This window comes from Oncorhynchus gorbuscha, linkage group LG21 (genome assembly GCF_021184085.1).
Source record: "Oncorhynchus gorbuscha isolate QuinsamMale2020 ecotype Even-year linkage group LG21, OgorEven_v1.0, whole genome shotgun sequence".
Lineage (NCBI taxonomy): Eukaryota > Metazoa > Chordata > Actinopteri > Salmoniformes > Salmonidae > Oncorhynchus > Oncorhynchus gorbuscha.
The window spans coordinates 38,394,747-38,407,693 of record NC_060193.1 but is presented as its reverse complement, the minus strand read 5'-3'; the positions used below and the strand labels follow the sequence as shown (position 1 = coordinate 38,407,693).

Here is a 12,947-nt window from a genome sequence, read left to right as displayed (position 1 = left end):
ATGCATTTTGATTTTAAAAAATAGTTTAAAAGTTTACATTGAAACGGCTCACCTCTGAAGTAGTGACCCGTGACATATGCCTAGTTTCCTGAAACGGGTCACATATAGGGGGCAGTTTGGGACGCAGACCAGGTATCTGCGGCCGAAAGCTGTTTCTTATTTGAACAAAAGAGAAACGGGAGGAGAGATTCAGAATACTTTTTGTTTTGGATGACGTGGCTGGAAAGTGGAGAGAGGAAGAGGTATTTTTTTCCTTCCCTCTCTCAGAAAGCGCCGTCATATGATTGCCAAATCTCTCCTCACCTGACAACTGGTTGGCCCGAAGGTCCTTTTTTAAAGTCTTAAATCAGATCAGAACCTGGATTTCTTCTGTGTTTGGCTAATAAGTGCTATCCTGCCTCCCATTAACAGGGTCGTGTTCATTATGCACCAAATGGAATAAAACAGATTTAAACGTGGAAGTGACTTACCTGGACTTGCCCAAAAAGAAAGGCACATTTTCACTTTCTGTTGTGAAACAGAAACGTCTCTGTTTTCTGCTCTATGCCCCAATGAACATGACCTAGCAGTTTGCGCTGCTCTGTCGGAGCTACGAAGTACAGAGAGGGTGTCGGGGACGTTAGGCGTGTTTTTCATTTTATAGCTGGAGGACTACTGATATCTCCAGGAGTGATAAGTATCATTTGTTGTCTATATGTTGTCTAGTACTGTCTTTATACTAGCTAGGGCCATCTACTTTAAGTGTGGCTTGTCTTCCCAGTAGCCTACTACTTGGTGTGTGAACTGCTGACTGCTCATCATTTGCAGGTAGTTGTTGACACATCAACCAGGATCAAGGAGCAGGGCAATTTGTGACTCGTTTTGGTAATCAGTCGCTGTATTGGAGGTCGAGTGATTTCTCTTCTCCAGGCAATTAGTACAGGGAGGTGTGCTCTCAACCTCTGCTAGGCAATTAGCAATTAGTGTTAATATTTCAGTCTGGCCTGGTTTCTCAGCTGCAGCTGTAAGTGGCGGACGTGTCAGTGGAGGGCTCATCGGCAAAACTAAGACCGTCACCGAAACAAAGACGATTCTGCAGAGTTATTTGAGGTAGGAAAGAGAGGAAGGCTCCCCACCACTCTCTCAATTGAGTATCTTACCTAGTTATTTGGCAAATGTGTTTTCTATACCTGTTTCGCCCTTCTCTCTGTAGGTTTTACAAACACTCCCCACCCGTTAGCGGCAACCCTTCAAATGTAGTGTACCCTGCACGCACAACACCTGTGGGTTTATGGGTCTCTGGCAGCGTTTGGAACTGCTGATCGGCGGTAAATAAGGCTGAGTTTATCTCAGCCTGTGTTTCCCTTCAGTCCCTTGACATTTTGACCCTGACGGAGACATGGATCTCCCCAGAGAACACTGCTGCTCTCTCGTCATCTGGCTACATTTTCTCTCATAGTCCAAGAGCATCTGGTGGTTGTGATGGTGGCACAGGGTTCCTCATTTCTCCAAACTGGAGATTTTCTCACCTGTCCATCTGCTCATTTGAATTCCATGCCCAGTGGGTCATGCGCAGTCACAATTCTCATCCCTATCTCTATCCTTCTCCTGATTCTGCCTATTTAACCCTACTCTCCTGTCTTTCCGCATCATATGACTCGCATTGTCACCTTTCCTCCAGCGGGCTCAGCCCTCCCCTCCTGCTCGGTGACTCTTTGCGAGCTTAAAGAACAGGGCTGCGGGGTAGCTAAGCGAAAATGGAGGAAAATTAAACTTTCGGAGGACCTATCATCCTTTCACTCCCACCGCTCTACCTTCTCTTCCACTGTATCTGCTACTAAAGCCACTTTCTATCACTCTAAATTTCAAGCTTCTGCCTCTAGCGCTAGGAAACTCTTCTCCCTCCTTAATCCTCCACCCCCTCTCCTCTCTGTCTGCGGATTACTTTGTCAACCACTTTGAAAAGAAGGTTGACATCCGCTCCTCATTCTCTCAGCCTATTGAGTCCACTGGTCTCACTCACACAGAACTACCCTACTCCTTGACCTTTTTTTTTTCTCCAGAAGAAATTCTGCGACTCAACCCCATCCCATCCTCCACCCTTCTCCAGACCATCTCTGGAGACCTCCCATTCCTCACTTCCCTTATCAACTCATCTCAGACCTCTGGCTGTGTCCCCTCGGACTTCAAAATGGCCCGAGTCGCTCCGCTCCTCAAGAAACCAACACTCTGCGTATCTGACGTCAAAAACTATAAACCCGTATCCCTTTCTTTTCTTTCCAAAACACTTGAGAGTGCTGTCTCTTGTTTTCGCCCTCAGAACAATCTTCTTGACCCTAACCAGTTAGTCTTCAAGAGAGTTCACTCAACCATGACTGCTCTATTCTGTATTACAGAGGCTCTCTGCGCTGCCAAAGTGGAGTCTTTCTCCTCTCTTCTCATCCTCCTAGACCCATCCACTGCCTTTGATACCGTGAACCTTCAGGCCCTCCTCTCCACCCTCTCGGGGCTGTGCACACTCTTGGATTGCATCCTACCCGGTAGGCCGCTCCATACAAGGTGCCGTGGAGAGGATCTGTCTACACCACATATTCTCGCAAGAGGTGTCACCCAGGGCTCGGTTCTAGGCACCAAGTCACTCATCTCCATCATATCCTATCATTGCATGTGGATGACACTCAACTACTTTTCTCCTTCCCCCTTCTGACATCCAGGTGGTGACATGCATCTCTCCATGTCTGGCAGATGTCTCAGCTTGGATGTTGGTCAATCATCTCAAGCTCAACCTTGACAAGACAGAGCTGCTCTTCCTCCTAGGGAAGGCCTGCCCGCTCAAAGACCTCTCCATCACAGTTTTGAGAGTGCAAAGAACCTTGGATTCACGCTGGACAACACCCTGTCATTCAGGGCAACTTCAAAGCAGTGACTCGCTCCTGCAGGTTCATGCTCTACAACATCTGTATAGTACGACTCTACCTCACACAGGAAGCGGTGCAGGTCCTAATCCAGGCACTTGTCATCTCCGGTCTGGACTACTGCAACTTGCTGTTGGCTGGGCTCCCTGCTTGTGCCATCAAATCTCTGCAACTAATCCAGTATACTGCAGCCCGCCCGGTTGCCAGTTTTCAACCGTAGTAAATTCTCCCATGTTACCCCGCTCCTCTGGATACTCCACTCGCTTCCAGTCAAAGTTCGCATCCACTACAAGACCATGGGGCTTGCCTACAGAGCAGCAAGAGGAACTGCCCCGACCCTACCTTCAGGCTATGCTCAAACCCTACACTCCAACTCAAGCACTCCGTTCTGCCATCTCTGGTCCCTTGGCCCTCCAACCCCAGCTCCCACTCAGCCCAGTCCAAGCTCTCCTCTGTTCTGACACCCTGGTGGAACCAGCTTCCCCCTGAATTTAGGACCGCAGATTCGCAACCCATCTTCCCGAAAGCACCTGAAACCCTACCTCCTTTTTAGAGTATCCTAAATATCCCTTCTCACCTCAATCCCTCTCCCCACTTTCTAGCTCTGACTTTGCTGAAAGCTATTTTATTGAGGAAAAGTGTACTTACTATGTCTGTGATATGTGGTTGTCCACCGAGCCATCTTAAGATGAATGCACTAACTGTAATTTGTTCTGAATAAGAGCATCTGCAAAATGACTCAAATGTAAAATGGAGGTGTCTTTTACTCCGTTAACTCTCAAAAACATATCTGATCTGACCTTGCACCTTCACCCTTGCCTATTTTACCAGTCTATCCGTGGAAATATCAGTGACGACAACCAAGATTTAGAAAGAAGTGTGTGTTTTGGAAACGTTAGATCCAGCGCATTTGCGTTTTTATATTTGGAACCCGTTTTCTTGGTCTTTGAGAGGATTATTGGAGGGTGTAGGGCTTGTGAGCTGTCTGCTTTGGGTACTATAGCACATAATAGGAAATCAGGGATCATGATGGTGGTCAAAGTTGTGCACTATATAGGGACTTAGGATCCCTCTTTCCAACAGCTTTTGTTTTCTTTCTGAGCCCAGTTAAACATGTGATAATGAATTCAGTTAGCCTATTGTGTGTGTTTGTGTGTTATGTAATTGGTAAGTGCGTGCATGCATGCATAAGGAAGGTATGTTTTGAGGTGCATGTGTCAGAGAGCGAGAGCCCCCTTCCCTTTCTTCCTGACAGCCAATTGTATGTGGAATCTGTTGTCATAGCAGCTGGACACAAATGAGTAGGCAGTCATGCGCCCTCTAGAGTCTCTTTATAGATAACTGCATACCACACACACATCCGTTTTGCTGCTCGCCATTGGCCTTCACTCCGGTTCATCTCCTGCTCTCGACAGGCCTGCAGCATGCATCTTCCCAGAGAGCACACTGACACAACAGTTGAAGAGGAGAGGAGTGGTATCTTATGTAGTATCCTCTTACATAGGTGTTCCACCCCTATTGGTGTTGGGGCATGGTCTCTACAAGGTGTTGAACGTGTTCCACGGTCATGTTGGTCAATGTTGACTCCAATGCTTCCCACAGTTGTGTCAAGTTGGCTGGATGTCTTTTGGGTGGTGGACCAGTCTTGAATCACACTGTAAACTGTTGAGTGTGAAAAACCCAGCAGCGTTGCAGTTTTTGACTAGAACTGGTGCACCTGGCAACTACTACCATACTCCATTCAAATGGCACTTAAATATTTTGTCTTAGCCCATTCACCCTCTGAATGGCCCACATGCACAATCCATGTCTCCATTGTCTCCAGGCTTACAAATCCTTATTTAACCCGTCTCCTCCCCTTCATCTACACTGATTTGAAGTGGATTTAACAAGTGACATCAATAAGGGATCCTTGCTTTCACTTGGTAGGTCTGTCATGGAAAGAGCAGGTGTTCTCAATGTGTTGTATGCTCAGTGTATAGAAAACACAGGATATTCAAAACAGTGATTTTAAAGGTTATACTGCTTTCTTGTGGCAAAAGTATGCAATAGCAGGTACTATGCTTTGGCTATCTCAAGCTATGTATTTTTAGTTTCTCAATCACTGTCTGAATTTCTCTTCAAAGGTTTTGGGATAAATAACAGACACCTCTGACCAGCAATTAGAATGGGATACTAAGAGGAAAGTTGATCTCAAAATATTTGTACATTATTCATTAAATTGATAGATTATACAATGGGTGGGCCTAATTCTGGATGCTGATTGGTTAAAACCGCATTCCAGCTGGTGTCTATTCCGCAATTTACCACTGGCTAAAGCGATGATGTTGAAATGCCTGTTTACTCTGTCCCATCTCACTGCACAGTCCACTGTCTCATCAGCCCAGCCAGACAATTCATTAACTTGATATCCACTGATCAAGACAAAGGAGATGATTATGGACTACAGGAAAAGGAGGACCGAGCACGACCCCATTCTCATCGACGGGGCTGTAGTGGAGCATGTTGAGAGCTTCAAGTTTCTTGGTGTCCATATCAACAAACTATCATGGTCCAAGCACACCAAGCCAGTTGTGAAGAGCGCACAATTAGAACCTATTCCCCCTCAGGAGACTGAAAAGATTTGGCAAAGTTCTCAAAGTTCTACAGCGGCACCATCGAGAGCATGGTTGCAGCACTGCCTGGTATGGCAACTGCTCGGCCTCCGACCGCAAGGCACTACAGTATGCACTACAGAGAGTAGTGCTTGCGGCCCAGTACATCACTGGGGCTAAGCTTCCTACCATCCAGGACCTCTACCAGGCGGTGTCAGAGGATGCCCCTACAAATTGTCACTCCAGGCACTCTAGTCATAGACTGTTCTCTCTGCTACCACACAGCAAGCGGTACAGGAGTGCCAAGTCTAGGTCCAAGAGGCTCCTGAACAGCTAATCAATTGGCAACCCAGACTATTTGCATTGCCACCCTCTTTTAAACTGCTGCTATTCTGTTTATAATCTATGCATAGTCACTTTAACTCAACCTACTGTACATGTACATATCATCTCCACTACCGGTGTCCCCTGTCCATTGACTCTACCAGTACCCCCTCTATATATCCTCGCTATTATTATTTTACTGCTCCTCTTTAATTATTTGTTACGTCTATGTTTTACTTAACATGTATTTCTCATAACTGCATTGTTTGTTATTTAAGGACTTGTAAGTAAGCATTTCACTGTAAGGTCTACTACACCTGTTGTATTTGGCACATTTGACAAATAAAATGTGATTTTAATTTGAAAAAGCATCTAGACATGATCTCCCTTTTTTTAGACTAGCAATTGGTTTTCAATAGCAGAGACTTGTATAAACCTTGCTGTCTGTCTCCGTTTCAATACAGAATTATATCTCCAGCTGGTTCCATAGTAATGAAAGTGTAGGAGTCTGAACGAGACAGGCAGGCAGCTTTTCTCTGCCAGTCGAAATCCTGAATAGGCCACATTTTTATGGATATCATGTCAAACAGGGAAAACGAAATGCTGCTAGTTTGGAGTCTTTCCAGCTTCAGTTTGAAGTGATTGTGTTAACTGTGTTGTTGGCTAGTTCCTCTGAACAACAGTGTCCTGACAAGAGAGCACATTTTCTATGCCAGGTGAAATCGCGCATCATTAGCTCATTGTTAAATGTCACTAGAAAACAGTTTAAACTAATGCAAATGCAGCTACTATGCCGTTATTCTGGCTGCACTGTTTGACATGACCGTAAATTAGCCGTAGTTGGCTAGCTAGCAAGCGATGAGAACGTTGCCTAACAGTATGGCAGTAGAACATTTAGAACGAACGACTGAGTCTCGTCCATAGATACAGAACAAAAAGACTGGGTCGCGTCTCTGGAAACGGACCCAATTGAACGAACGACCAGCAACCCTAGATTTGTGTCGGGACTATATCTCTTGGAAGGATGAAATCGGATTAATAAATTCATCGAAATAACTTTTTGAATTAAAATGTGAATCATATCATTATTTGGATATATTGGTAACCAGTTGTATAAAAGTGATAATGCCCTTGAAGCTGTTGTTTGGAGGATATATTAGCACGGTTTCCCTGCCCTCGACATGGTTTCGGGCCTAGCAACACCCGTGCCAGGATATCCTCCAAACACTGTCTTCTCGTGCATTATCACTTAAATGCACACCCTCAACAAACGTGTTTCGGGCATCGTTTTTGTACCCTGAGTTTTGTTAACTTGCTATAGCAGCCCGCTGGCTTTGTTTTGCCTGTTATTTTGCCAGTCTGCTCTGCCTGTCAACTTTGGTTCCCCCCTGTGTTTCCCTAGGAAAGGACGAGGTGCGCGGGCAGCTGGACAGCGCCCTGCAGGAGGTGAACTTACGCTATGCTGTGCTGGAGGAGACTGAGAAGAGGGCCGTGTGCAGGGTGCTCATCGAAGAGAGGGGCCGTTACTGTGCCTTTGTCAGCATGCTCAAACCTGTGCTGGTGAGTAGGTTAATAATATTATCATTACCATCTGATCTACAATCTGTCTATGTTCATGACAAATATGTGTTCATGAGTTAGTTATAGTCTCATCTGATCTGGAATCAGTCAGTATTCACATCAAACCTGTGCTGGGGTTATCCTCTCATCTAGAATCAGTGTCCATGCCAAATATGTATTTTTGGTGTGGATATTATTATAATTATAATCCAGAATCAATCTTTATGATTCATGCGAAAACTGTGTGTATGCGGGCTTTATACTCTCATCTGACCCAGACATCTAGTTGGAACGCTCAGCTGCTGAAGTTGATCCATTTTCATATAAAAAGTCTCTGGCTTCTGTTTAAGTGATTGGAACAGGTTGGAGGCCCCAGAACCCCATGATGTAACACCATGCAAGTTCAACGCTGTTTACGCTGTTGACATGAGAGTCTATTTTGAGTGAATCTGGCAATGTTTGATGGTGATTGGACGGTCAGTGCCTCAAGGCCTCAGTTCCACATAGGGCTCTCGTCAAGTAGTGCGCTATGTAGGGAATAGGGTTCCATTTGTGACGTAGACAGTATTTTAAGTTTTGTCATATGCACAAGTACATTGAACTGCTTAACTTGCAAGTCCTTCCCAACATCAAAATAGAAAAATAAGAGAGAGAAAAAAAAGTGTAAGCTGTCTTAGTGGGTAGACTGGGGATAGACTGTGGGAGAGCAGTAGTTGTTAGCCATTTAACAGTCTTATGGCCAGGGGATAGAAACTGTTTAGGAGTCTGTTGTTCTGAGCCTTGATACACTGGTACCGCCTGCCGGACGAGAGCATGGAGTCTGGCAATTTCTCAGGTGGCTGGAGCCTGGCAATATTTGGTGGACTTTCTCTGACACCGCCTGCCATGTACATCCTGGGAACTTACCCCCAGTGATGTGCTGGGCTGCCCGCGACACACACTGTAGGGCCTTCCGGTCAAGGGCAGTGTAGTTACCAGACAGTGATATACAACCAACATGCTCTCGATGGTGCAGCTGTAAAAGTTCTGAGGTGCCATGCCAAATCTTTTCAACCTCCTGAGGGAGAATGGGTGCTACAATTGAAAGAAATTACACCAATATCTCTAAATTATATGGATCACGTCATTATTCGCTGACTATATCTTACTTTATCTAGACAATGTATCTCAATCTCTCCCGAATGCTTTGAACATTATAGACAAATTCAGCTCCATTTCACGTTTTAAAATAAATCTGACCTACTCCCCCTTAAGAACCCAGCACAGGACCCCATCTCTTCTTATGTAATCCCAATCATTTCCCATTTTAAAAATGTAGGAATCAATATATTTATTTTAGATAAAACCATTGCCCAAAACTTAAACAGATCGCTCAAATTAATTCAATCAGACCACAGTAGATGGCTTAACATTCCAGTCGCTCTAACCGGCAGAATTTCTATTGTAAAAGTTAATATATTGCCTTGGTTAAATTTTGTGAGCTCAATGCTTCCTATGTCTCCCCCTTCCGGCTATCAGGATAAACTCCACAGTGAATGTTCATAATGTAAATAGAAAGGTAAGAGATCCCAGAATAAATGAACACATTTACACAGAGGGAAAGACTCCGAACTCTTAATTATATTTCCAAGCTTTATCATTTTGCCGAATGTATAAATTGGTTTAGACACAACTCTTCCGCTCCCTGGCTGAGAATCGAGAAATATGGTGGCTCCCATTGCCCTGGAAGAAGTGATGTTCATTGATCTATGTAAACTACGCTTTGGCCCTATTATTGCTCTCACAATATCTGTTTGGCATAAAATGTAAAATGCTTTTTCATTGTAAGCTCATTTACTTGTGTGGCTGCCAGTGAAATAGCTTTGCACTTCTGTTGTCATCTGATGAAAATTAAGATATTTTCAGCAGAATGTGTTGCAGTGATGTATGTTCTGTGAAGGAAAAGTATAGTTGCACCTCCCTGATCACTCTATTGAAGCGAAAAAAGTGATTTTCAATATAAAACGTCACCCGTGTCAATACGCAGCTGGACTCACCTGCTCCCGCTTTGTCTCCTTGTCTTATTTACAAATATGTGACTGGCTCAACTGTTCTGGGGAACTAAGTAAGCTTCAAAATGACAAAATAATGTGATCTGCTTTATCTCCTAACGTATTGCACAATTTGACTGCTGGTATTTACTAAATAAATAGCTACAAATATACACATGTATTGGAAAAACTTGAAAGTAATAGTTTTGACGGTATTGAAAAACCAATTACCCTGATATACCGCCCAAGCCTTGTTACTAGGGGCTATTTGTAACTGATAGTTGTGTCTAGGATCTGTGGTTATGGGCAGCGCTGTGGTTTTTGGTGATTGGTTGTGTGTGTCTGATCTGTGGTTATGTGTGTACAGGATCATGAGATTAGCATGCTGGGAGAAGTGACCCACCTGCAGACCATCCTAGAAGACCTGAGCAGCCTGACGGCCGAGCCCAGCAAACTGCCCCTCGCCAGCGAACAGGTAAGCTGGATGATACACACACACACACACACACACACACACACACACACACACACACACACACACACACACACACACACACACACACACACACACACACACACACACACACACACACACACACACTTGTTCGCACCACACACAGAGACATCGATATACCTTCCCAAATACACTTAACCACATACTCGCACACACACACACACACACAGTGTTAGATATTCCCACTGTTCCATGTACTCATTCTCACACATTATTTTTTTTCTCCCCACTCAACAGGTGATCTTGGATCTGAAGGGATCTGAATACAGCTACAGTTACCAGACGCCTCCTGCCTCCCCCAGTAACACGCTGTCCCGCAAGAGCAGCATCAGCAGGTAGCTAAACACACACACACGCAAAAACACAAATCGCACACACGTACACACACATTCTTACTCATACACAAACTTACCAACACTTGTGTACACACACACTACACTAAGTACTCAGGTACTAAGAATGGGCACATATACGCACACTGCTTCACACCAAAGTCCCTGCCTTTGACACTGCATGGGGGCCGTCTTGATATTTAGAGAGCTTACCAAATTGGGGCGGTGCAGGAAGAGGAACTGGATCAAATGGATAGTAGGAGCAGCTAAGTGACGTTCAGTGTGTCTGTGCTATCACAGTTTCACTGACTGGAGCTAGCTCAGGAAGTGTGCTCCCGTAATAGGGTTTAGTTAAACATTTGATCCCTGAATGGCACCCTATTCCCTAAATACTGCACTACTTTTGGCCAGAGCCAAGTCAAAAGTAGTGCAGTGTGTAGGTAATAGTGTGCCATTTGGAACGCAGTCTTGGCGAGGGATGTAGGGGAGGGATGATAAAGAGAGCAGGTGACTGAGTAAAGTTCCGAGGGGACATGTGAAGTGGAGCCAAGGGAAGGGAAGAATAGTGGGGCGTGGCGGCTGCAGACAGTCTGTCACCCATGTGTCCTGTCTGCTTACCATGGAATGGCCTGGGATGACACACACACACACACACACTTGGCTTCATCTCACTCAGGATGTCTGCAGCAAGCCTCTACTGTGTGCAGACTCAAACACATGTTCCGGATTTCATCTCACTGTGTATGAGGGGAATGTGTGTGTATCCCATGGTGGGGGGAGGGGTATACTGGTCGTCCATGCCACAGCCAAAACGCACGTCCCCCAGGAGCTAATTGGGGTAGGGAGGGTGGGTTTATGACTTCCTCCATCATAGAGAGGGTCGAAGGGTGAGCAGGCAAGTGGGAGAATGACTAGGCTTAGATCTCCAGTCTTCATGGGGTACTCTCCAAATAAAACTCCAAAGTGTACCTCATCCGAACCCTTGTCCAAAGCACCTAAACACAGCTAAGTACGAGTAGAAGTTTATTTGAATGTGATTATATGTATTGCTATTGTAATTGATGATGTATGACATTCATTACGCTCTTTGGTTAGCTAAAGGTGTCAACAAGACATCTAATATACAGTAAATATCAAACTACAGTATAAAAAATTGCAACAGTTTGAGGTTGAGTTGGCTTAGTGGGTTTCCTGTTAACTTGGCTTTGCAGTCCTCTCTTTGGAACTCATACAAGCACGCACACACACACCACAGCCCTCATTGGTCCAGCCTGTTTGGGATAGTCATTTAGAGCGGTAGTTTCCACTACAGTCTGTTCTGACAACTCTCCACTGGCAGAGCTCAGTTTCCACTTAAGCAGTCAAACGTTTCTCAAAACTACTACTATGCTCAAGACCTGCAGTGTGTTGATGTAGCAGACCATTTACACATTCAAACCAGGCCTTTTACTTTTAGCTATTTGCATGGCCAGTACACCAAAGTTCATGATTGGATTCACACAGTTTGATTTAGTATGTGTCCCAAATGGCACCCTTCTACCTACATAGTGCAGTATTTTTGACCAGAGCCCCCATGGGCTGAAAGTAGTGTACTATATAGGGAATAGGGTGCCATTTGGAACATTACCTAACTGCAAAACTACACCTAACTGCAAAACATGACGAGAGCGTGATTGCATACCTCTGTCAACATGGTATTCAGGGTGCTGCCTTGGGAGCTACAAAAGAAGAGGCTTTATTAATGAGGCTTGCTAGAGTCCACACTTTTATATCTTCAGCATACTTCTGACTTATGCACTGAGCAAAATATTAACTCAGCATGTAAAGTGTTGGTCCCATGTTTCATGAGCTCAAATAAAAGATCCCAGAAATGTACATCCCTGTTAGTGCGCATTTCTCCTTGCCAAGATAATCCTTCCACCTGATAGGTGTGGCATATCAAGAAGCTGATTAAACAGCATGATAATTATACAGATGCACCTTGTGCTGGGGGACTATAAAAGGCCTGTCTCTAAAATGTGCAGGTTTGTCACACAACACAATGACACAGATGTCTCAAGTTTTGAGGGAGCTTACAATTGGCATGCTGACTGAAGGTATGTCCACCAGAGCTGTTACCAGATAATTGAATGTTAATTTCTCTACCATAAGCCGCCTTCAATGTCATTTTTGAGAATCTGGCAGTACGTCCAACCGGAAGCTTATCTGTGTGCTCGTTGTCCTCAACTGGGTCTTGACCTGACTGCAGTTAGGTGTTGTTACCGACTTCAGTGGGCAAATGCTCACCTTTGATTGCCACTGGCACACTAGAGAAGTGTGCTCTCCACGGATGAATCCCGGTTTCTACTGTACAGGGCAGATGGCAGACAGTGTTGTATAGCATTGTGTGGGAGAGTGGTTTCCTGATGTCAATGTGTGCCCCATTGTGGGGTTATGGTATGGGCAGGCATAGCTACAGAGAACGAACACAATTGCATTTTATCTATGGCCATTTGAATGGACAGATACTGTGATTCATCTGCTGCAATCACCTCGTGTTTTAGCATGCTAATGCACGGACCATGTTGCAAGGATCTGAACACAATTCTTGGAAGCTGAAAATGTCCCAGTTCTTCCATGGCCTGCATACTCACTAGACATGTCACCCGTTGAGCATGTTTGAGATGCTCTAGATCGATGAAGATGTGTCGTGCTGCGTC

The 12,947-nt window shown here is 44.9% G+C and overlaps 1 protein-coding gene across 4 annotated transcripts in view; it reads left to right on the top strand.

The window, feature by feature from the left end:
* Positions 1–12,947, top strand: part of LOC124008256 (protein MTSS 2-like) — a 130,000-nt gene that overhangs the window by 95,643 nt on the left and 21,410 nt on the right. For all 4 annotated transcript variants that reach the window (XM_046319400.1, XM_046319399.1, XM_046319398.1 and 1 more), the window contains exons 7-9: positions 7,215–7,372; positions 9,770–9,877; positions 10,154–10,251. In XM_046319400.1, coding sequence (XP_046175356.1) covers positions 7,215–7,372; positions 9,770–9,877; positions 10,154–10,251 — 364 coding nt within the window. The remainder of the gene's footprint in view (positions 1–7,214; positions 7,373–9,769; positions 9,878–10,153; positions 10,252–12,947) is intronic.